We start from the raw sequence: 26,421 nt of genomic DNA, 5'->3' as shown, positions 1-26,421 counted from the left end.
CTCTGCGAGGGAAAAATAAGAAGCCTGTACATATAATACTTATACCTTGTTGCCCTGTTATACAGTTGATACTGTTTATATCTTTATTTATTTTCAGGCCCATGTGGCTTTGAAGAGAGGACAGAAGCCAGAAGGTTGAGAGCCTCACCTCACCCCATACCACACAGGGAGATCAGTAGTGGGAGGCTCTCAATGCTGCAGACACCTGCGATTAAGACTATGTTGCCTTTGCACCAACCGATTTTACCATCAGTACACTTTTTGGGGGGCATTTCATTTAAATGCGTTTAGTTTTTCTTTGAAACCACAATTCATATCAAACAAGTGGATTCTTAAATGGTCAAAAGAAACCTCACTTTGCAATAGCTTTGACAACATTTCCGGTGCCCTCTATTTATTTGTGCAACAAACAATCCAAAGATAAAGCCTTACACTCACCAAGGAAAGCCTCTTATCTTCGGTGAACATTCATTACTAGAAAACATTCATGACACATGTTAAGTTAGACCAAGGAAAACAAAAACAATGGGAATGTTATACTTAAACACGTAACATTAGCTGAAAGACACCAAGGGCCGTATCCAAGACAACCTGATTTAGCTATGTTTACGCAATATATTTGTTTACCTACTATGTTTAGGCCTAAATGCTATTGCGTGAATACTGCCCTGTGGGTTTGGTTGAATCGAGCCCCAAGTCTCTAAACTATCCTTGAAATTAATTATCTAATAAATGAGCATAATGGTTATGTAGCATGCCACTTGTTACCAAAGTGAATGCTTTTCTATTTATTGATTACCTATCTGGGGTCAAGGGGCCTGTGACTAGAATTGGGATGGGGGAGAGGATCTCTTTTTCCGCTTGTCTTATTTACCTCTGGTGTTCAAGTCCCCCAAAGAAAGATAGGGTAGTTACAAATCAGTCTCCACGGAAACAACTCTGTATCACCAGTCCGGTCTCCATGGAAATTATTCAGCGCTGGTACGGTACCAATACTCGGAAGCATCTTCTGTTTGAGGACAAGAGCTCAAATGATATCAGGCGTATGTCTTAGCATCCTGTCTCTGCGTCCCTTCATCAGTTCCAGGTGCATTTAACCTTGGAGAGGTTGGAGCAGAGATTGTTTCTCTGTGGTCTCTGGTTGGAGAGATGCATGCTGAGATGCATCCACTCAATCAAAGAGATGCATGTTGGTAGTAAGTGCCCAACCCTTCCCTTCTGTTAGCGAACTTTGATTGAGTGGATGACTGAAAGAGAAAAATGGGGAACCTACCAAAAATTGCAAAATAAGTGTCCTTTTTGTGTTCAGATCCCTGTCAGGGCAATACAGAAAATGAGTTATTTGTAATATATTTTTTACAAAAGGGTCTTCATCTTGTTGACTGTGTGAGACAGAGTAAGAGATGGGTATGTTCATTGAGTGCATCTTACCACTCTGTTCCACAGCTTAAGAACAAATTAGAATTTATATAAATTGTGGTTTTACATCTGAATAGGATTTGGTTTTACACAATTTATAAGGAATTTGAATTAGTTTGCAGGAGGCATGTGTATGTGAACCCTGGGAGGGATAGAGACCAGTGTTGCCAACTGAAAGTCGCTATATGTAGTGAGTTCAGACCCTCACAGCGACTTTTACTTTTCATAGAACCTAGTGACAAATTCAACTACTTTTCAGGCTGCCTTTGGGAATTTTTATACCATTTAACAACTTTTCCCACTCAATTATGCCGCAAACAAGAGTGGGAAAAGCTGCCTATGCAACAGACGTCACAGCAACAGCGCACACACAGGCAGAGAAGCACAACGGGAAGGGGTTTGCGGCAGGAGAAGGGGCGAAAATGCAATGTTGGGGACTGCAGCAACGCAAATTGGAGCCGTGAAGTTGTCACGACAACTGCAAAATGTAATCTAGCGACAAATCAAGCAGCCAATAGCAATTCCCACAAAAAAGATGGTTGGCAACACTGGTAGACAGCATACATGCCAAATTGGTGTCATCAAAAAGCATGCAATTCTGTTGAACCGTTTAATACAGACTCATCAAATAGTTGAAAGAGAAACAACCGTTCTGGTTTATATCACTTTGTGATATAATTTACCACAAGTAAAGCTGCATAAACTAACCCACTAATTATGCCTAATGAACGTCAATGGGAGGGGAGATAAATTAGGAAACAAAAAATGCCATAATAAAACAATTAAACAAATCTGCCCCCCATACAGCTGTTAAAATGAAGCATATGGTCATGCTTGACAGAGATTAAAACAAAACTCAAGGTAAAGTAAGTGCTAAGGGGACGCCTTCAAGAAGGGATGGAGCCAGCAAAAGAGTATGTGTGCGCACGTGGGAAGGAATCAGAAAGTATGGACAGGACGAGGCTGCAGCGGAGTCCTCGGTAGGAAGGGTTTGGGAGGGAGCGAGATAAACAGCGAGGAGAAGGAAGGTCATGACTCTTCGTTGCCCGAGTCTTCCTCGTCATTGAAGCCACCCTCTCCTGCCATCTGGCCCACTGCCTCTGCATCATCGTCCTCCTCCTCCTCGATGTCAACATCGTAGAGGTCATCGTAGAGCAGGTCCGAGCTGCTGTCGTGGGAAGGCACTTTGGTCTGGATGCAGTACTCCGCCAGCGTAGTAGGCACCTTCACGCCGTCCCGCTCCGCCTCCACTTTAGTGGACACTATCTGCTTCCTGAGAAAGATGGAGAGCGAGAGAGAAATAACGAGAGGGAGAGAGCACAACCGACAGTATATACAATGTGAGACAGACAGAAGAGTGAAAGAGAGAAAGGTTCCAGATAGAAAAATTAAGTGATTGATCGCACTGAATTTGTATGTTTAGTTGTATGTGTGTAAATGAGCATGTTGTTGTTTGTCATTTTGTGTTTAAAAGAAAGTGAATTCTAAGAACCTGATGATCTCAGCGTAATCTTTGTCCTTGCCCTTGCTGTCTCTCCACTTGCGGAACATAACAGAGGCATCGACATTGGCCGGGGAGAAGGTGTTGGGCTCATTCAGCAGAGAGATCACACTCAGTAGGATGGTCCTGAACACACAGACATGTTCATATACAAATGTCAAGAGAGTCAAGAGTGCGTTCAGTTGATGAAACATTTTACAATGGTACGTACTGAAAGACACATTCTCCCGAAACGTTGCACACCATTTTTTTACTCTGAGGTATATAACTGCTATAGTTTTGTGGATGAAACCTCTGACCTTTGAGTGTGACCCGAAGCAACGAGTGGCGTATTTGATGAAATGGTAAGAGATGTCCAGCATCACACCGCACAACCGCCCTCTGAGCCACCATCATTACAATGTTCCTCAACAGGTCGTTCAGAACAGTAACATGTCCGTTCACGTAAATGTTTGCTAGGTTTCCTTCATCCTGAACGCAGCCCAGGTGTTTTACCTGACATTCTGGGTGGGGTTCCATCTCTCAGAGGGCAGCTCTCCGCTCCGGGGGTCGTCAACAGGCGGGTGAAGGATGGAGATACACACATCCCCATTCTGTAGACAAGCAACATGTTACACTCCACAGCAATAGCAACAACTGGCCATAAATTCCTATAATCACATAAAACCAAGTCACAAAAACACACACAAATGTAGCGGGGGTCAGTGTGCTGCTAATAGCTTAGCTTCCTCCACTGTCCCGACTGCTCCATACTGGGCTCGAACCAGTAATCCTGTTTCGCAACACGTTACCGCCCTCCTTGACAATGTTCCAACGGGTTGAGCCACCCAAAAGGTACCAATTGGATGTCTCTATCCGAGACATTTCAAGCTAGCTGTGGAGTGAGGTTACGGTCCGTTCTTAACTTACACAAACATACAATGTGGTATACCTCACCTCATATATGTTGGGGTGCCACATCTTTGTGAGGAAACGGAAAGTAGGTGGACAGTAAGGGTAGTCAACTGGAAACTTAATGTGTGCCTGGGAATGAGAGAGAATCAGTGATGTGTGAGGGAAGGAATACTTTGACATTTCACAAATAGTGTGTTGAAACCAAATGGTGGGTTTTGGCCTGGGTGACAGGTAATGACTCAGTTGAAAAATTACTGCTACAAGTGGTATGCCAAGTTTGTGAAACAGTGCTCTCTAGGCCGGGGTATGAACTCACGTAGCCCAATAATGGACTAAAGGTTCCTAAAGTTACTCCTTAGTCCAAGGACCTTCCATGTTCTGTTTAAAGGGTGAATTGGCTCTGGAAGCCAAAACAGCCAACTACTCCATCTAAATGTGAATCGATTGTCATTTGCGGTATGGTTCTAGAAACATAAATCCCTCTACTTTCATATCACATAAAAATTATTTCACAAATGCAAATCACACACTTACTGTAGATTGTTTTAACACAGTTGCAGCCGACAGTATTTTTCAGTGACAACACATTTGTGGCATCTGTCTTCCGTTTACACCATAGATTGTGGTTTACACACAGGTGTTCAGCAACACAGATAGCTAATTAGCACAGGTAGTCCACTCGGTCTTCGGTAAACAAGCACTGTAACATGGAAATATGGCTGTGTGAGAATCCTAACCCTATAAAAGGTGTATCAATTTAACCTTTTGTTTTTTGAAAATTATACTATTTCTCTCACATTTTCTGCACAAATTTGTTTACATCCCTGTTAGTGAGCATTTCTCCTTTGCCAAGACAATCCATCCACCTGACAGGTGTGGCATATCAAGAAGCTGATTAAACAGCATGATCATTACACAGGTGCACCTTGTGCTGGGGACTCTAGAATGTGCAGTTGTCGTCACACAACACAATGCCACAAGTTTTGAGGAAGCGTGAAATTGGCATGCTGACTGCAGGAATGTCCACCAGTGCTGTTGCCAGAGAATTTTATTTTAGAAATTAGAAACCTGCACACTGCTCTTGCTAGTATCACTGCTCTTTAATAAGCTTTACGTATCGGCCTCAAAGCCTTCGTCAGAGCTTTTAAAGGCCTTGAGGCCGATACTTAAAGCGTATTAAAGAGCAGTGATACTAGCAAGAGTAGTGTGCAGGTTTCTTATTTTTTCACATCTTATTCAACTGTTACCATGCACCTGCAAAAAAGATAGCTCAGATGTGCGAGTGCCTTTTGAATTTTGAATGTTAATTTCTCTACCATGAGCCACCTCCAACGGTATTTTAGAGAATTTGGCAGTACGTCCAACCGGCCTCACAACCGCAGATCATGTTATGACCACGCCAGCCCAGGTCCTCCATATCTGGCTTTGTCACCTGCGGGATCGTCTGAGACCAGTCACCAGACAGCTGATGAAACTGTGGGTTTGCACAACCTAATAATTTATTCACAAACTGTCAGAAACCGTGTTAGGGAAGCTCATCTGCGTGCTCATCATCCTCACCAGGGTCTTGACCTGACTGCAGTTCGCTGTCATAACTGACTTCAGTGGGCAAATGCTCACCTTCGATGGCCACTGGCACGCTGGAGAAGTGTGCTCTTCACAGATTAATCCCAGTTTCGATCAGACTTCCGTCTCAGACAACGTGTATGGCGTCGTGGGTGAGCAGTTTGCTGATGTCATGGTGGCGGTGGGGTTATGGTATGGGCAGGCATATGCTACCGACAATGAACACAATTGCATTTTATCGATGGCAATTTTAATGCACAAAAGCTGAAGAACATACGTACATCCAGGTACTTTCCGCAGGTGCTGGAGTTGTAGGCAAACTCATGGAAAACAGAAAGGCACATTTTAATGCACAGACATACCGTGACGAGATCCTGAGGCCCATTGTCGTGCCATTCATCCGCCGTCATCACCTCATGTTTCAGCATGACAATGCATGGCCCCATGTCGCAAGGATCTGTACACAATTCCCGGAAGCTGAAAATGTCCCAGTTCTTCCATGGCCTGCATAATCACCAGACATGTCATCACCCATTGAGCATGCATGTTCCATTTCCCACCAATATCCAGCAACTTCATACAGCCATTGAAGAACTGGGACAACAGATGTGTTGCGCTGCATTAGGCAAATGGTGGTCACACCAGATACTGACTGGTTGTCTGATCCACACCCCTACCTTTTTTTTAAGGTACAGTATCTGTGACCAATAGATGCATATCTGTATTCCCATTCATGAGAAATCCATAGATTGGGACCTAATGAATTTATTTCAATTGACTAATTCAGTAAAATATTTTAAATTGTTGCGTTTACATTTTTGTTCAGTTTATTTCTCGCCGATTTGAAATACAAGGTCCTTATGTTTCCAAAACCGTACCACAAGCGAGCGTCGGGGCTCTTAACAAAACTTCCCACTACAGAAGGCGCCTTCCTTCAATGACTCTTACGTGTAATGTAATAGTTAGTCATGATTAAGGGCTAGCACTCACGTTGGCCAGTCAAACACTGATTGTCTACATATAAATATTACAACAAAAGTGTGTTATGTGTTGTTTTATGTCTATACCATAGACTAGAGTTAGCTACAGGCCCGGGATCAGGTGTACTGCCCACAGACAAGACAGACTAAACTCTCCCTCACCTTGAAGTATCCCCCCTCGTAAAGTGTGTTGGGGGGTCCAAATATGGCCACCTCCCAGTTGTACAAGTCTGACTCTTCTACTGGGGTGATGCGGAAACCCTCCACTGGTTCCTCTTGGAGAGACTTCAGTTCAAGCATCAGTGCCTTATGAGAGCTTGGCATCTGCTGCTGCGCCATGGTGACCCAAGAGTAATGAAGTGTCAAAACCGGACGACCCCGTTTGCTCTCGCGCTTTGGCAGCTTTCTCAACAGCCAGTCAAATAAAACAGAACCAATTCAAATTGCTCGTCCCAACAAGCAACAGCTGGTTGTCATATAAATGGGATGCAAGCATTACCCACCACGTATTGTTGGTAGGTGGCTAGCTAGCTATCCATCTAACGGTGCAGCCTGCTCTAAACAAGTAGAGCATTAACTAGCTAACGTTAGCTAGCGAGGTAAACAAAGCCACAAAACTGCTGCTGGCTCTGTTGACAGTTCTGTAGATAACGAAGAAGCTACTTTTGGTAGAGACTAAAATATTTCTATACCGTTTTATGACACGCCAAATGTTTTATCGCCGCATATTCCTCGATCTGCTTATCTGTTATTGTTTTATCCTGGGGAAGATTAGGTGGTGCCGTTTACAAATTATATTCGTGGTGCCGTTTACAAATTATATTCTGTCCCCACGTTCAAAATATAGCTAGCGTCTTTGATATCCAACCATTTTAACTTGTTTCATAATGTTATAAAAAGTATAATTAGATGACAAACGGTGATTGTTTTTCCTGTGTCATTCGTCCGTTCGCTGTCGATCTGTATAGAGTCGGCAGGTCCAGCGGGTTGTTTTGACATTTGTTTGTTTGTGTGAGCGCTCGCTAGCTGCTCCACGAGTCTCAAACTCTACCAACGTTTATGATTAGTTTTAAAACCCTCTTATGACTAGCAAAATCTCTTCAAAACAACTACAGTGTTATAAATGAATCCAGATTTGTGTAGGAACTTCCTTTCTCTCTCTTGTTCCCCGCTTTGTTTCCAGGAGATTCCACTGCGCTTGCTGCTTCGCGCACTTACGTTGCAGCGTAGGCAACACATTGCACTTACGTTTTACGTGAAAAACTACGTTCAAAATATAGCTAGCGTCTTTGATCTCCAACCATTTTAACTTGTTTCATAATGTTGTAATGAAAAGTATAATTAGATGCCAAACGGTGTTTCTACAGTTTTTCCTGTGTCATTCGTCCGTTCTCTGTCGATCTGTCCAGACTCTCGGCAGGTCCAACGGGTTGTTTTCAGTCACTTGTTTGTGTTCGGGAGGATTGCTTCTCTGTAACCCACGCCCCTTACGAAACAAAATTGCAGAGTGCAGTATAACCGCAGTACACTGTAGTATAACTGTAGTTAGAGTGCAGTATAACTGCAGTATGCTTCAAATACTACGTCCAAAATAACACCGTATTTTTTTGCAGTTATTCTGCAATTACTGAGTCCAAAATACCACAGTTGGCTGCAATTAATGCGCTTTTACTGCAGTTTCTAAACTGCAATCATTTTTGTAAGGGGTGCTGCTAGTGCTCGCTCCACAAGTCTCAATCTCTACCAATGTTTATGATTAGTTTTAAAGCCCTCCTATGACCAGCAAAATATATTTAAAATAACTACAGTGTTATAAATGTATCCACATTTGTGTAGGAACTTCATTTTCTCTGTCTCTCTTTCGTTCCTCACTTCTCTTTGCTTCCAGCAACACCTTGCACTTACGTTACAAATATAATGTACTTTATAAACGAGCCTACATAGAACAAAAGTTAAGCTATGTTCTAAATGAAGAATACAGTGATTCAGCCTACAATAACTTAATTGTAGATCAAATTCATGAATTATTGTAGGTTTACAAATAAGACAATGAAGTAAGGAAAAAGGCTAGTTAGACTTTTAGACCTAGGCGAACCACTTCAGACACAGCGGTGACTGTTTGTTGGTGGGTGGGGCAGGCCTCTGTGCAGGTGTAGTGGTTCAGATCCCACCAGACACTACCTGGCCTCTTCTTCTACTTACTGTCTTACAGGGCAACTTGGGCAAGTACACCGCCACTTATGCCATAAAGGTCGAGACCTCTTGGAGGAGACCACCTACACAGTACACTCAGTGCACTCACAGATGCTGCTCTCTCTCAAGCAGCATCCCATGCACAAACCCAGAGGAGAACACAGAAAAACTTCCAACAACAGACCAGATGGGATATACTACAAAGCACGATCAATGAGTTAGCCAGCTAACTTTGATAAACAACCAGAAATAACTATTGATTTTCTGGTTCATTAATAAAGCTAAACTTAGATATGTGTTTTTGGTTGTTGAGTCAATTTCTTTTTTGAAGAAATTCATACATGGGCTACTCAATACATATAGCCTCACAAAGCCACCTGATCCCGCGAGCTTACATTAAATCCGTGCAGCGTTTAATGTAAACTTGTGGCATCAGGCAGCTTTGCAGGGCTACAATACATAGGCCAGTTGTAAAATGCAAGTAGACTGTGGGATGACTAGGTGTATACACACCTTGTGTTGTGACCAATAACACAGTGACCCGACAAGCTCAATCTGAACCAGTTGATGTCTTTTGATTAATATTTGTATACCCGGTGGTTACAGCAAAGTGAGCTTAGTAGGCTAGTGTTATTAATCACATACAGGGAGGCTAAACTTTCCCTATCTAGACCACATGTCAAACTCATTCCACAGACGGTTGAGTGTCTGTGGGTTTTCGCTCCACTCTTGTACTTGATTGATAACCCCTCACCTGGTTGTCTAGGTCGTAATTGAAAGGATAAACCAAAAACCTGCAGACAGTCGGCCCTCTGTGGAATGACTTTGACACCCCTGATCTAGACTCTCTAGATACAGAGGATCACTTCCAACCAGGGGCGGTGTGTTCAATAGGGCGATATGGGCGACGCACTGCCAAACGGGAAAAGGAAGGGATTTTTTTTCTAATCAATTATATCACGGCAACAGTAGTTATCAGTGTTGTAATCTAGACGTCTGATCTGCCACAGTGCCACTAAATGTCCAATCAGGCTAAAGTCGTGCTTCAAATGGCCCCCCCCCCCCTTTTGGGGCGATTTCAGTCAGGTTGAAAATCGCCCAGAAGTCTGTCATAGACTCCCATGTAAAATCTATTTTTTTCAAATATCAGAGCTTTCAATACAATCTCTATGGGTTTCTGAGGGCTTGCACTTACGCGCTTTCGTCATACGTAACGTAACCATGAACGTAACTAAGAAAAGAGCGGGTAGCCTCATCAATCAATTCACGTACTACTATCAAGATGGCTATAGCGTTCAGTGCAACTCGATTGTCTCTTTGAAATAAGTTACTTTTTGTCGGCGAACAAATCAAGATAAATTGGCAACGAAACAATTAGGACCTCCCAGACCAAATTTAATAATTCAACAGGTTTCTACTAAAGGGGGGAAGTCCTACACCCGAGGATTTTCCAAAAATTGGTACGAACGAAAAACCTGGCTAGCAGGCTGCGATGTAGCTAATGCAGTCTTCTGCTACCCCCTGCTTACTCTTTCACCCTGAAGGCGGCACGGCAGACAGCACCGCTTGGACAGCGACTGGTGTGTAACGGACATGCACCATCTTTCAGGAAAGATTAAGAAACATGAGCTGTCAAAGACCCACATGGATAGCTGTTTGAGATTGTCTGCTTTGGGGAGAGTGAACATTCCCACTCAACTGGATGAGGGATACAGGCTAGCTGTCCGCCGCCACAACGATGAGGTTAGTGTTGATAATCACAAGTTTACTGGAGAACTGAAACTGACAAGGCTGACAAGATAGGACCCTTTTGTCCATTGTTATTGGATAGGAACAGAACTTATAACCAGCTCCTGACCTAAATAGATCTTAGCACAACATTTTACTCAACATATCATATTCCATATTCACTATAACAAATATATTTACTACGACATTAGCAAGAACCGCCACATCCTCAGCCGGCTAATCCAGTGTGTGAAGTTTTGCGGAGTGTTTGAGTTAGCTTTGCGAGGCAAAGATGAAACTGAGGGCTCCACCAACCCTGGTAAGCCAACACTTTTGAGATCAGTCAATAAATGCTTCTGGTATTGACTTATATGCTGCCCCTGTCTTCATGTTGTTGCTGGACATATCTTTTTTTAAATGTGTGTAGGTCACCTAAATCATCAGAAAAATTGCCCCCCCTGAGAATTTTTTCAGGAGCCGCCACTGCTTCCAACACAGGCCTGAGAAACCGTGGGGATTATCCCACCGCTGCCACCAATGCACTAGTGATTGAAGTGAGATAGTTTTGGAGCTTGAACCTGGGATTCTGTAGTTAAAGGGCAAACACTACCCAAAAAAATCACTCTGGGAACCCTCCAATGTAAAATCATTGAATTCAGCACATTGTTACATGTCAAAATGATTTCACTCCATGAATTCAATGTAAAATGCAAATTTCTGCAATGTCAAAATGATTTTCCATGGATTTCACTTGCAAAATTCAAGCCCAGTATTTCCCCCTGACGTTCAAGCCCTGGTAGCTCGCCGTGATCGTATAATGGTTAGTACTCTGCGTTGTGGCCGCAGCATCCCCGGTTTGAATCCAGGTCACGGCATTACGATATACAATGTCATGGCAAAAGAGTGCTTTTTAGATGTCTTTAAAATCAACTTTGGCTCCCCCACACAACAAAAAACAAGGTAACTCTGACATCTATAGCCTTTGGCACACCAGCTAACAAGCTACTCAAGATAGCATTCAAAATCATTGCACAAAGAACAGCAGATAAAATGCCAGGAGCTCAGCCAACAACCATGTGAGTGCGGTGCTGTGTGTAAATGGAATTGTTCCATATGGGACTGTAACTCTGATCTGGATGCTGGATGTATACTGTACATCCAGTATAGACGCCTTTCCAGTACAGGACACACTGCCATCACGCACAGATGCACGCGACTCTTGGCTGCAGTAAGCCATGCCAAGCTAGAATGCTAATGCTCATTGACATAGGATGTAGCAAAAGCTAGCCAAAGAGCCATTTTACTGGTTGAAGTGTTTTTTAACTATAAGGCAGTTGATTTGCGATGATGACACAAACATTATATTAAGCAGGACATTCATACAAGCCTTAAAATCCAATTATAATCCAAAAGTAGCGTGAAATGCATTCATAAGTAACATGTAAAACCTGTGCTCATCGCCCTTGTGCGGCAATGTTTGCAAACACAGAAAGGGGTCTATAGCATCAAGCTCAGAGTTACAACATCCTGCATAGCATCCAGCTCAGAGTTAAATCCAGCATCCAGCATCCGGTTCAGAGGTACATCCAGCATCCAGCTGAGAGTTACATCCAGCATACGGCACAGCGTTACATCCAGCATCCGGCTGAGAGTTACATCCAGCATCCAGCTCAGAGTTACATCCAGCATCCGGCTCAGAGTTACATCCAGCATCCAGCTCAGAGTTACATCCAGCATCCGGCTCAGAGTTACATCCAGCATCCAGCGTCCGGCTGAGAGTTAAATCCAGCATCCGGCTCAGAGTTGCATCCAACATCCGTCTCAGAGTTACATCCAGCATCCGGCTCAGAGCTTCATCCAGCATCCGGCTCAGAGTTACATCCATCATCCGGGTCAGAGTTACATCCAGCATCCGGCTCAGTTATATCCAGCATCCGGCTCAGAGTTACATCCAGCATCCGGCTCGGTTACATCCAGCATCCGGCACAGAGTTACGCCCAGCATCCGGCTCAGAGTTACATCCAGCATCCGGCTCAGAATTACATTCCTGCATCCGGCTCAGAGATACATCCAGCATCCGGCTCAGTTACATCCAGCATCTGGCTCAGAGTTACATCCAGCATTCAGCTCAGACTTAGTTCCCATCGCTTTTCACATGCCAAAATAAAGGTTATGTGATTTCCGATTTCAAAATTAAGTCCCCCGATTTGTCATGCCAAAATAAAAATCAAATCAAATGTTATTTGTCACATGCTTCGTAAACAACAGGTGTAGACTAAGTGATATGCTTGCTTACTTACGGGCCCTTCCCAACAATACAGAGAGAGAAAAAATAGAAATAATAAAAAAAATATATACAAATAAACACACACATGGGGAATAAATACACAATGAGAAATGATAACTTGAATATATACACGGGGTACCACTACAGAGTAGATGTGCAGGGGTACAAAGTAATTGAGGTAGATATGTACAAATACTCTAGGTTGGGATAAAGTGACTAGGCAACAGGATAGATAATAAACAGTAACAGCAGCATATGGGAGTCAAAAGAGTCAATGCCGATAGTCCGGGTAGCTATCGATTAACTATTTAACTAACTATTTAGCAGTCTTATGGCTTGGGGCGTAGAAGCTGTTCAGGGTCCTGTTGGTTGCAGACTTCGTGCATCGGTACTGCTTGCTGTGTGATAGCAGAGAGAACAGTCTATGACTTGGGTGGCTGGAGTCTTTGACAATTTTTAGGGCCATCCTCTGACACCGCCTGGTATAGAGGTCCTGGATGGCAGGGAGCTCAGCCCCAGGGATGTACTGGGCTGTATGCACTACCCTCTGTAGTGCCTTGCGGTCGGATGCCAAGCAGTTGCCATGATGCAGCCAGTCAAGATGCTCTCAATGGTGCAGTTGGTTGTAGAACTTTTTGAGGATCTGAGACATCCCCCTAGATGCTGAAGTTGAGCAATCGAGACGTCTGCATCAACCTCAGAGTTATAGCTGCCTCTCCTTTCAAGCGTGCCCTATAACAAAGATGGTGGATGAATGAAGATTTCCCAGTCAGGCCGTTTACCATAGAAAAAATGTGGCACAGTTCCAGTCTGTTTAAGGGGGTGTCTCTCTCATAGGCACCAGTGCATTAGCAGCTGGGTCTGGTCTGCTTAGTTCATTGACTATATGGCTGCGTTTACACAGGCAGCCCAATTCTGGTATTATTTCCACTAATTAGTCTTTTGACCAATCACAACAGATCTGTCACGACTTCCGCCGAGGCTGCCCCCCCCTCCTGGTTCGGGCAGGCTTCGGCGTTCGTCGTCACCAGAGTACTAGCTACTGCCGATCCCATTCTCATCACTCCACTTGTCATGTCTTGTCAATCACACACACCTGGTGCTCATTCCCCTAATTAGTATGTGCATAAGTGTTCCCTCTGTTCCCCTTGTCTTTGTGAGTGATTGTTTGTTGTGAGAGCGTGTAGCTCGGTTGAGCTACTATTCACTGTGTTTATGCCAAGGTGGATGTTTTCCCTTGTAGTAGTTTCGTTTGACATGTTGGGCGTTTGATTTATGTAAACGGAATAAACTCTGGACTTCAGTATTTTACCTCCTGTGACTGACTCCTTCATTCACACTTCGTCACAGAATCACTCACCTGATCTGATATGGAGTCAGCAGGAGAAGGCCGCATGCCTGGAGTTGTGGCAAGGGTCGTTTTTGATCACCCGCCTGAGGGTCGAGAGGCGGGCGAACGACTGGTTCATCTGAGGCAGGGGACGAGGACAGCTCAGGACTACGCGCTGGAGTTCCGGACGCTGGCAGCGGGGTCCGGGTGGAACGAGCAGGCCCTGATCGACCATTTCCGGTGCCACCTAAGGGAGGATGTCCGACGGGAGCTAGCCTGCCGGGATGCCATGCTATCATTCTCCCAACTGGTGGACATGGCCATCCAGCTGGACAATCTGCTAGCATCCAGAGGACGTCCTGGTAGGGGTCTGCCCGTTCCCACTCCGGACGACTCTGACCCCGAGCAGATGGAGCTGGGGGGAGCCGCCGGTCGAGAGAGCACAGGAGGACAGCGACAGTGCCACTCTGGTGGCACGAAGGGAGAATCCACCTCACGTCGCAGTCAACGTTCTTTTGGGTCTGGAGGCGGTAGGCAGGGTACTCACGCATCACCCCAGGTAACGAACACCCAAACGTGTTCAGAGCCCTTTGCGGCGCACTGTACTTTATCTATCTCCTTTCTCGATCACTTGGTAGGTTCCCAGTGTAAGGCGCTAGTCGATTCAGGCGCAGATGGGAATTATATGGACAGGGCATTTGCACGCCGTCAAGGCATTTCATTGGTTCCCCTAACCATTCCACTCCCCATCAGAGCACTCGATAGTCGACCATTAGGGTCCGGGTTGGTTAAGGAAGTTACTGCACCATTCACCATAATTACGCAGGAGATGCATGTTGAGCAGATCACCTTTATGATTATTGAGTCTCCTGCTTACCCTGTAGTCTTGGGTATCCCGTGGTTAGCCCTTCACAACACTAATTTCTCATGACCGCAGAGGGTTCTTACGGGGTGGTCGCGTGAGTGTCCGGGTAGGTGTCTAGGTGTTTCGTTGGTGCGATCACGGTGGAAAGTCCAGACGGTACCCCCACCGTGCGCATTCCCCCCGAATACCATGATCTGGCGCTCGCGTTTTCCAAGACGCAAGTGACTAAATTACCACCTCATCGGGAGGAGGATTGCGCGATAAACCTTCGGGTAGACGCTGTACCTCACAGGAGTCATGTGTATCCCTTGTCGCAGGCTGAAACTGAGGCTATGGAAACATACGTCACCGAGTCCCTGCGCCAGGGGTATATACGTCCCTCCACTTCACCTGCCTCCTCAAGTTTCTTCTTTGTGAAGAAGAAAGATGGCAGTTTACGCCCGTGCATTGATTATCGACCACTGAATAATGTGACGGTACGATTAAGTTATTCTCTTCCCCTCATTCCTTCAGTGATTGAGTCAATGCATGGGGCCTGCTTTTTCACCAAATTAGACCTCAGGAGTGCCTACAACCTGGTGCATATTCGGGAAGGGGATGAGTAGAAAACAGCATTCAGCACAACCTCGGGCATTATGAATACCTGGTGATGCCCTACGGTTTGATGAATGCTCCATCCGTTTTCCAGTCCTTTGTGAACGAGGTGTTTCGGGACATGCTTGGTCGCGGTGTGGTGGTCTACATCGATGACATCCTGATGTATTCCGTTACGCGCGCCGAGCATGTGTCCCTGGTTCGCAAGGTACTGGTCCGACTGTTGGAAAATGATCTTTATGCCAAGGCAGAGAAGTGTGAGTTTTTCCAGCAGTCAATCTCCTTCCTCGGATACCGCATTACCACCACAGATGTGGAGATGGAGGGAGACCGCATTGCAGCCGTGCGTAATTGGCCGACTCCAACCACGGTAAAGGAGGTGCAGCGCTTCCTTGGCTTTGCCAACTACTATCGAAGGTTTATTTGGGGCTTTGGCAAGGTCGCAGCTCCCATTACCTCCTTGTTGAAGGGTGGGCCGTCCCGGCTCCGACTGGTCTGCTGAGGCTGATTTGGCCTTCATTAGATTGCGGGGTCTGTTCACCTCAGCCCCGGTACTGGCTTATCCCAACGCTTGGGCACGCCACCCAAGCTCTGCCCCTGTGCCTTCTTTTCTAAGAAGCTCAGCTCGACGGAGCAGAACTACGGCGTTGGTGATCGGGAGCTGCTGGCTGTTGTCCGAGCTTTGACGGTGTGGAGACATTGGCTCGAAGGGGCGAAACACCCTTTCCTCATCTGGACAGACCACCGTACATTCGGGCAGCGAGGAGGCTGAATCCTCGGCAGGCCAGGTGGGCCCTCTTCTTCACCCGGTTTGATTTCACACTCTCATACATTCCGGGTACGAAGAACGTGAAGGCAGACGCACTGTCTTGGCTGTATGACACAGAGGAGAGGCCCAGAGACAACACCCCCATACTCCCGGCCTCATGCATTGTGGCGCCGGTAGTATGGGCGATGGACACAGATATAGCGCAGGCATTACGCACAGATCCATCTCCACCGCAGTGTCCAGCTGGGCTGCAGTACCTGCCTGCGCTTATCCGTGATCGTCTGATCTACTGGGCACACACGTCACCCTCCTCTAGTCATCCAGGTATCGGTCGTACAATGCGCTGCCTGACCGAGAAGTACTGGTGGCCTACCTTGGTTAAGGACGTGAGGGTATATGTTTCCTCGTGCTCAGTGTGTTTCGCCCAGAGTAAGGCACCTAGGCACCTCCCAGCGGGTAAGATACAACCTTTACCAGTTCCACAACGACCATGGTCTCACCTTAGTATTGATTTTCTCACTGATCTTCCCCCCTCCCAAGGTAACACCACTATCCTGGTTGTTGTGGACCGCTTTTCTAAGCCCTTCCAATGTGTTTTAGGTTACCAACCGGTCCTGGCACCAGAGCCAGACCGAGGCTCGTGCGGTGGATAACTGGTTTCGGCGCGCGGAGGAGACTTGGGACGCTGCCCACGTTTGCCTCCAGCGCGCCGTGCGTCATCAGAAGGCCAACGCTGACCGCCACCGCAGGGAGGCCCCGGTGTTCGTACTGGGGGATCGGGTCTGGCTCTCGATCTGGAATCTGCACCTCCGCCTGCCCTGCCGGAAGCTGAGCCCGCGGTTTGTGGGGCCGTTTAAAGTCCTGAGGAGAATAAACGAGGTGACATACAGGTTGTTATTCCCCCCTGATTACCGTATTAACCCATTGTTTCATGTGTCTCTCCTCAGGCCGGTGGTAGCTGGTCCGCTCCAGGAGTCTGAGGTACGGGAGGTTCCTCCACCTCCTCTGGACATCGAGGGGGCCCCGGCGTACTCGGTCCGTTCCATCCTGGATTCAAGGCGTCGGGTGGGGGGCCTTCAGTATCTCGTGGAGTGGGAGGGGTACGGTCCGGAGGAATGGTGCTGGGTCCCAAGGCGGGACATCCTCGATCCCTTCCTGTTGAGGGATTTCCACCGTCGCCATTCGACTCGCCCTACTCCACGTCCTCCTGGCCGTCCCCGAGGCCGGGGTCGGCGCACTGCTGGGGGAGGGGGGGGGGGGGGTACTGTCACGACTTCCACTGAGGCTGCCCCCCCTCCTGGTTCGGGCAGGCTTCGGCGTTCGTCGTCACCGGAGTACTAGCTACTGCCGATCCCATTCTCATCACTCCACTTGTCATGTCTTGTCAATCACACACACCTGGTGCTCATTCCCCTAATTAGTATGTGTATAAGTGTTCCCTCTGTTCCCCTTGTCTTTGTGAGTGATTGTTTGTGAGAGCGTGTAGCTCGGTTGAGCTACTATTCACTGTGTTTATGCCAAGGTGGATGTTTTCCCTTGTTTTCCCTTGTTTGACGCTTTGGGCGTTTGATCTATGTAAACGAAAAAACTCTGGACTTCGATATTTTACCTCCTGTGCCTGACTCCTTCATTCACACCTCATCACAAGATCTTTTCACATCTTTTTCAGAGCTGATCTGATTGGTCAAAAGACCAATTAGTGAAAAAAATATCAGAATTGGGCTGCCTGTGTAAATGAACCAGAAAAAAATAGTGAGTGAGATATCACAGAGTTTCTAAACCCAGAGGCGTAACATCGCAGACCAGGCCGGGATTTGGGGTTTGAGAAGTCAATGAGAGAAGTGAAAAATTATTCCTTAGTTGTTCATTTTCTCAAAATCTAAAGGCACAACCTAGATTCGAGCCAATGTCTTAAAGATGCACTATGCAGAAATTGCTCTGCCATTTCCTGGTTGCAAAAATTCAAATAGTTAGTCTAATTTCAGTTTGTGACAAAACAAGCAAGTATAGTGTAGAGAATCAAATCAAATCAAATTGTATTGGCCACATGTGCCGAATACAACAGGTGCAGACATTACAGTGAAATGCTTACTTACAGCCCTTAACCAACAGTGCATTTATTTTTAATAAAAAAGTAGAATAAAACAAAAAAGTGTTGAGAAAAAAAGAGCAGAAGTAAAATAAAATAACAGTAGGGAGGCTATGTATACAGGGGGGTGCCGGTGCAGAGTCAATGTGTGGGGGCACTGGCTAGTTGAGGTAGTTGAAGTAATATGTACATGTGGGTAGAGTTAAAGTGACTATGCATAAATAATTAACAGAGTAGCAGCAGCGTAAAAAGATGGGGGTTTGGGGGGGGCAGTGCAAATAGTCCGGGTAGCCATGATTAGCTGTTCAGGAGTCTTATGGCTTGGGGGTAGAAGCTGTTGAGATTGCATCATCTGTGGATCTGTTGGGGCGGTATGCAAATTGGAGTGGGTCTAGGGTTTCTGGGATAATGGTGTTGATGTGAGCCATGACCAGCCTTTCAAAGCACTTCATGGCTACAGACGTCAGTGCTACGGGTCGGTAGTCATTTAGGCAGGTTATCTTAGAGTCCTTGGGCACGGGGACTATGGTGGTCTGCTTGAAACATGTTGGTATTACAGACTCAGTCAGGGACATGTTGAAAATGTCAGTGAAGACACTTGCCAGTTGGTCAGCACATGCTCGGAGTACACGTCCTGGTAATCCGTCTGGCCCTGCGGCCTTGTGAATGTTGACCTGCTTAAGTGTACCATCTTAACCGCTGTGAAATATATTTTCCATAACCAAAAATATTGTATTTTCAGCTGTTTGAAACTGGTGTACAAAACCGAAAGTAAAAAACGTAAAAACGAAATTTAAGAAATGGAAGCATAGAAATAGCGCACCAGATCTACCACTTCTTAGACTTGCTTTCAATGAGAATGACAGATCTATAACTAACATTTCTATGTGAATTTGGTCGGGTCTCTCCAAATTTACATATTGCAGCTTTAAGTAGACTCGATGATGTGATTCTGCGCATGAGTTTAGCTAGCCAACGTGACCATGACATCGCCTACAAGTGTGATCAGGGATTTCTATTACAGAAGCAGTTTCTTTGGAGATATCTCGCTTCTTCTTCTGTCTCTGCCAAATAATCAGGTTTCCACTAGATAACACAGCAACAAAGTCAAAATGAATGAAAACAAAAATGTGCTTTTTTTTGTCTTAATTTAAGGTTATGGTTAGGCATAAGGTTAGCGGTGTGGTTAAGGTTAGGGTTAAGGTTAAGGTTAGGCTCTGGAGTTGTGGCTCAAACCCCCCCTTCTTACTTCACCCTGTGAGTCCACTGGTGATTCATTCATTTGCACCATGGACCCCCTCTCACTTTCTTGCTTCAAGTAGGCAGGCTGGCAGCCACAGACTCATTTCTGGGAGTGCAGACTGGTTGTGCCCAATGATTTATATATCCACTAGATGACGCAGTTTTGAAGCCACCGCGCCTCCATCTTGGCATTCCCCCACCATTGTAAAAAATATTTTGGAAGCTATAGAAATGAATTTATTAATGTCTAAATTTGATTTTGCCACATTTCTTCTATTACAGACACCTTAATGCAGTGGTTCCCAACGAGGGGTACTAGGACCCCTGGAGGTACTTGGCATATCCACAGGGGGTATTTGAGAAGACTCATGAGACCATAGGCTTACTGGTAAAATGCACATGAGTGGGTACTTCAGGGGTACTCCGGGCAGAGCAAAATTCATTTGGTGGTAGAGTAACTGAAAAAGGTTGGGAACCACTGCCTTAATGCATACTTTTAAATTATATTATGTGAGCTAAACATATATTTTTCTTTTTTACAAATATATAAAAACATTTTCCTTAAAGTATAATTTTTATGAAGTTCTAATGTTACTGTCCCCACTACAACAACAAAATATATACTTAAATATATAATTTTGTCCTTGAAACATTTAATTAAAATACTGTAGAATTCCATTCATTCATATGAAGGACTGCTTCTTTTGGGGAGTGCCAATATGGCCGACCGGTGGCTTCAAAGCCGCTCATTGGCCAATACATAGCATCAACAATCCAGGGCTTATACATCATTGGTTGTGTCCCTCCTAAAACAGTGACACCTGAAGGCCACATGGATCAGAGGAGATCCAAGATGGATGCCGCTCCTCTCTGGAGAATGGATGTTCCATACTCACATACACAAGCTTTTCAACACTTTTTTTTGCATTGTTTATGTGAGTAAATGCCACCATCTCATGGACATTGTTAATTTGTGACAATTAGGGCATCACGTGTTAAGAATAGTAAAATGTTATTCTAATACTCTTGCCTTGTCTTTTCTGACCAGCTATGACCAAACCCTCTACCTCTGTGGTCTCCCTGGTGTCTGTCCAAGACCAAGGAGGAATCCTGAAAACACCAGCCCAGTTAGAGAGTGAAGTCCTGGGCTCCAGAGACTCATCCTGGCTCCCTGGCCCTTCTCCACACACCCTCACTGTATCCAACGCATACAACCAAGTGCTCCCAAGGCCCAGTCCAGCCCAACACACACACCGCACCCTCTGCCTACCACCCATATACGACAACATACACATAAGCCTCCCATCGCCGCTAGAAACACTCTCCAAAATATACCCAACTCCTCCATCCCTACTGTGCAAATTCTCCAACAAATTAACAACACTTGTCCAATTTAACAACATTGTGCAGGACCAATCTCAGTCATCTAGTTCAAACAGTCCTCCTAATCCCCACACTCCATGCTGTCTCAGCAGTTCAAGCAGTTCACACAGTCCAGACAGTCCAAACTGGACAGTATGTTACAGCACATTGGACCCCCAGCCAACCTCTCCCTCTCTACTCAGGATGCCCTTGAGGATGCCCAGTAAGTTCAAGTCTCTCGCTTATGTAGCATGAACAATGTGTAGGTGTGGTGTCTAAGCAATTTATGACTTTGCTAACGTTTGCAAATGGTATCTTAGAGGATGTTGATTCAGCTTAGGGAAGCATCTGGAGAGCAGTTCTATAGGGGCACCCTAAAACAGAGGAAGTCTGTTGTGTGGAGTCATGGAATTGGTCTGTAGGGGAAACCACCCATATCATGTTAAAGATTATAAATACTTGGTTGGGACAAAGGAGGACAGAACAACATATTAGATTGGGTCCGTTGTTCTCCAGATGCCTGCAGATGTCTGTAAATTTACGCTGAAATATTTTGAAATAATAAACCTTTATAATCAAAGTACAGTGTAAGCGGACTCCTTGTTCTCACAGCATAATTAGCATCATTATTTAGATACTACAGAATGGTGCCGAGGTAGTTGGGACGTGCTGCGTCTCTCCAGTGTTCCATTCATGAGCTACGAAGTGACTCCCGCTCAAGACGCCGGCTCATAAGGTGAGATTTCTCACAATTTTGTGCGCTGGTCGGTTCGTTTGCTTATGTGGGTGTGTGCGCTGGGGAGATGTACCGTTTGAAAGACTTATGTGTGCATTTTGCTGTTATTTGCTGTGGGATAAGAGTCCGTTCTAAATTTCAAAATTTGTTTGCGTTGAAAGCAACGCAAACAGGGGGGAGTGTCTATAACTATTGAAGAATAGAATGAAGGAATAAGGCCAAGGAAAATGTATACAAATTAGGACATCGCGAATCTATGATAAGCCCTCCAACGAGGCGATCATTAGGATGGGCCGAAAATCCTAAAAGCACATTAGGTGAATTTAGGTCAGTCCCGGGGACTGGGGTTTGTGGTATATACATTCTATTGCAAGTTACCGCTCAACTTATAGTTGACGAAGTATATGTTTGATGTAACCGCTCATTGAATATCCGCGAACTCGTGGTAGCAGAAATTTAGGAACAATGGAAAAAAAACGGCGCGATGGAGGTAGAATACTGCCTTAGGGGTCCGTAGGAACGAAAAAAAAATAAAGAAAATTAAATAAAGACGTCTCTGTTGTGTTTAAACTGTGTGTCGACTCATGTTAGGATAATATTTATGTTAGAGATATATACATATATATGTTTTGGTTGAGGACAGGGGTTTTTGTTTTTATAAGGAAATATGTAAGTTAAGGTTAAAAATCTTATGAGTCTCCGTTGGTGAGAACGTTAATAATTGTTAACTATATATGAGCCCCCTGGAAGGACGTTACGGTTAAAAATCTTATGAGTCTCTATAAAAAGAGAACATTTACTAACTATTAGAATATCATGAGCCTACAGGGAGGAGTTTTTAAGAGTGTATAGAGATGTTTTGTAATGGATAAGAAAATAACTTTAAATCTGCAGATTAGGATAAGTGAAGTTAAGAAACTTCAAAGTAGGATTTGTGTTCTATGTTTTGTGTTGGTTTGTGAGCTCTGTTAAGTGTTACTGTTTGTCTGTTGGGGGAAAGAACGAAGGTACAGTTGGTCTGTCTACTTTCTGTTGTTTAGCCTGGAGAGAGCTGCTTGGGAGCTCCTTCCACTCTGAAATCGCATTGGTGAATGAACTACGCATGCGTGGGATTTTATGAGTTTAGAGTTACGTAGCACAAATATGCCACTCCCCTGCCTGCACTGAGCTGCTGGGAGATGCAGACTCAGAGCAGACAGAGAAGAAGGGGGAGATTTAGACACTAATAGAGTAGACTATTTGTTAAATCGGCTGTTGTTTAACGATGAAACTATTTGATTGAGACCTATTGAATTGATAAACTAGAGATATGTTGACGGATTAAAAATAAATAAAATAAAATGTTATTGAGCTATCTATAAATATTCCTGAGTTAAGTTGTTTGCTTATTTCTTAGCGCAAATGTGAACAGAGGAATATTGAATGGTTGAAATAACTCAGTGAGTGCATAAAATACTAAATTCTTGTCTGTTCTTTGTTCTTCTGTCATATGAGAGACGATAAGGAGGAGACAGAGAGAGAGAGAGAAGGTGCTGACGAGTGCATAACGCGACAGGGTGTGCTGCAACAGATCCAGTCAAATTAAGGCCAGTACTGTTCTATTTACAAAACTTACCTTCCCATACAGGATATTTTGTGTGCCTAGCATATTTCATGTTGTGATAATTTGACAGGGACTTGGCAACAGACTGATCAATTGATGTAATTGCATATTGGAGTTTTTGTGCATAAGTTGGTTTGATTAGAGTTGTGTTGGAAATCGAGTACTGACATTATTCTGTAAAATTAAGGTCATTGGGTGCTTATTAAGCAATTGGTTTGTGAGTGCTGTAGTGTTGCTGGAGTAGAGGTCTTTCTTTTTTTGGATTGCTCTGAAGTTGACTACTTTCATTTACTTTTCCTGATCGGATGTGGTAAGATTGCCACTAATCAATAGTTTGGTAAAATAAAATAAAATAAATTGATACAAATAAGTAAATTGATGAATAAATTGATGAATTGTTTGATTGATTAATTAATTAATTTGGGGTAGGGGGGAGAGAAAAAAGGGAGGAAACATAAGCTACATAGTCTAAAATAATACAATAATTCACAATAAAGGAATATAAAAGAGTTGTTACAAGGGGGAAAAAGGACATCAAAACTATGAAAGTAATTACTCCTGTTGATGTAGTACAAAATAGTAATCCTCTAGTTAATGGTATTGCAAGGTTATCTGGAAAATGGAATAAACGTTGGCATGACATTGAACAACCATGGCCAGTGGAAGGGACTCTTAACCCAGACGTCATCAACATAATGAAAGTGATTGAATAATAGAGAGAGGAAAAGCAGAAACGACCATAAAGATGAATCCAAACTCCAAAAGTAAGAAGAAAACGAGATGCCTGGATAAGGAGAATCATTTAGAAGAAGTAAGAGAACTGGAAGAACAACTCAAGAAGCTGAAGATACAGAAGAAAAAACTGCTGAGAAAAGGATCCCAAGAATTTGTCACGCCCTGGCTCTGGGGACTCTTTTATGTTGAGCCAGGGTGTGTAGGTTCTATGTTATAGTTTTCTAGGTTTCTGTTCTAGATCGTTGTGTTTCTATGTTGGCCAGGGTGGTTCCCAATCAGAGGCAGCTGATTCTCGTTGTCTCTGATTGGGAACCATACTTAGGCAGCCTGTTGGCACTTTTGTATTGTGGGATCTTGTTCCGTTAAGGTTTGTGTTATTTAACCTAGGACTTCACGTATCGTTTGTTTATTGTTTTGGTGTGTGTGTGTACACAATAAAGTATGTACGCTTATCGCGCTGCACCTTGGTCCGCTTCATCTTATAACGATCGTGACAGAATTGGAGAAGAAGTATACATTGAGGCCAAGGAAAGAGGGCACCAGTAAGAAGATGATGCCAGATGATATTTTGAGGACAGAACCTAGAATATAAGCCTTTGCAAAATACCGATATGTCAGATATACTTGAGAAGCTGTCTACTCTTCAAGATGGAGCATATCCTTGGATTTCAAAATTCTAAGAAATTACGGTGGGAACACAGTCTGCCATAGGAGACATTAAGAGACTTTTGGCTAATCTCCTTGGGATTCCAGATATGGAAGAAATATTTCAGAGAGCTGGACTCAATAGATATGTGGGGACTGCAGTGAATGACCCTGAATTGTTGGCTGCAAGTAGAAATCGGCTGTGGAGAGCACTGAAAGATACGTTTCCAACAAATGTGCATCCTGACAACATTCTGATTGACCCACTAGGACAACAAGAAAATCAGAGAGCCTATGTGTCAAGAGTTCATCAAGTGTGGAGAAATATTACCGGAAATGATCCAGATGTGAGTCAAATTGAGCAGTCAATTTTGAGAGCTAAACTGCAGATGGGACTGCCCTCACCAGTAAGGAGCAAACTGGCAGAGGTGGTTGGACTTGGAAGCATGACAAAAGGTGTCTATATAGATCATATAGCCCATCAAGTGGATCTGTACAGGAAAAAGGAACACAACTAGAAAGAACAGGACCAAGAAGCTCTCAGAAAACTCAATGAAATACAACTGGGGGAGAATAAGAAGGAGAAGAGACAAGCTTTGGTTATGCAGAATCAGTGTGCACCAAATCAACAATCACTGCCACAGCTTCAACCGGACCAGTTCCAACCGCAATTGTACCAGCCACCAATAGCGGTACCAGTTGTTTCATATCCATAGACAGTTTCTGGACAGACACAGAATTGGAGAGGAAGAGGACGAGAAGGCTTAGAAAGAGGAAGAGGAGGAAGATTTAAGCCATACTTCCAGCAATCTTCAGAAGTGTGTTATAGTTGTGGACAGGTTGGTGACTTTGCTGTGAGTGTAATGGGCCAGAAGGAAACACAAGAGGGAATTTCAGAGGAAGATACAGGGGCAAGTGAAGATCATCTGGAGGACAGGTGAACCCTTATAGGGGCCAGGAGCAAGGATTCTAGGGGTGCCCAGAAGATCCGAAAGGGGGGTGTCAGCTGGTAGCATCAGGACCGGAAAAAGAGGTGAAAATAAACAACATACCATTGGAAGTGATGGTGGATAGCGGAGCTGCTTTTATCTGTGTTCAGCCTGAAGAGGTTACACATCTCACTATGTCAAATCAACTAATTAGGACAGGGATTTGAGGGAGTAAAACAGTTGATTACTCTTAAGGAACCAATTGAGCTCTGCTATAAAAATCAGAAAATTACAATACCCATTCTGGTATCAGAACATATACCTATTGCATTGTTGGGAAGAGATGCATTGTGTAAGTTGAACTGTACAATAAGATGTACACCAGACGGCTGTCTGGTAGAAGTGCCAAAGGAAAAGGTTTACCAATTGTTGATGATGACAGAGATGGATTCGTCTTCAGTATTCTGGATTGGAAATCTCAGTGAAGATTTTTTGAAGCAGGCTAAGATATGGGAGAAATTTATTGTGGCAAATATGCCAGATGCGAGGCTTCCGGAATATACATTTCATTGTACGCTCAAATATTTCAAGAATGCTGCCCAATCGAACTCAGGGGAATGGTTGAGTCATCAACCAAATAAAGTTCAACTCAGCTCATGTTGCATAATTTTAGGACCACAAGGAGCAGCTATGAAGATAAACACAGACGATTATCTGGATAAAGAATTTGAAATTGAGAAGAGTGTGCCACATGTGACCTTGAGCAGAAGCAAATAGGAGAAATGATGACAGAAGCAGAGAAAGCTGTTTTTGTACTGATGAAAGAGAATTCGGGGGATTTGGAGGAGTGAAGATCAGCGATTTCTCAAAATAATGATTTCGGCTCAAGGACAAGGAGAGCCACAAGCTGTACGGATGACACATGAATCTATTTGAAGTGTGAAGATGGATTAA

General features: G+C 44.4%; 1 protein-coding gene across 1 annotated transcript; it reads right to left on the bottom strand.

Annotated features, from left to right (window-relative positions):
• Nucleotides 1-363: 363 nt before the first annotated feature.
• LOC311141598 (ubiquitin-conjugating enzyme E2 R2-like) lies at nt 364-7,578 on the bottom strand. The gene is made up of 5 exons (XM_084176973.1): nt 6,523-7,578; nt 3,857-3,943; nt 3,416-3,513; nt 2,912-3,046; nt 364-2,692 (listed from the first exon to the last, which is right to left on the bottom strand). The coding sequence occupies exons 1-5, from the start codon at nt 6,697-6,699 to the stop codon at nt 2,449-2,451; spliced, it is 741 nt and encodes a 246-aa protein (XP_084033099.1). The 5' UTR covers nt 6,700-7,578; the 3' UTR covers nt 364-2,448.
• Between the last annotated feature and the right edge of the window lie 18,843 nt (nt 7,579-26,421).

This window comes from Coregonus lavaretus, assembly GCF_964263955.1.
Source record: "Coregonus lavaretus genome assembly, chromosome: 14".
NCBI lineage: Eukaryota > Metazoa > Chordata > Actinopteri > Salmoniformes > Salmonidae > Coregonus > Coregonus lavaretus.
This window is presented reverse-complemented; position numbering and strand designations above follow the sequence as displayed.

Bases quoted from the DNA above. Each gene is read 5' to 3' on its own strand.
- LOC311141598 (XM_084176973.1), bottom strand. From the start codon at position 6,699: ATGGCGCAGCAGCAGATGCCAAGCTCTCATAAGGCACTGATGCTTGAA. The intron at 3,944-6,522 runs GTGAGGGAGAGT...TCTCATTCCCAG, and splicing joins ACGAGGGGGGATACTTCAAG to GCACACATTAAGTTTCCAGT. The intron at 3,514-3,856 runs GTGAGGTATACC...GCTTGTCTACAG, and splicing joins GGCACCCCAACATATATGAG to AATGGGGATGTGTGTATCTC.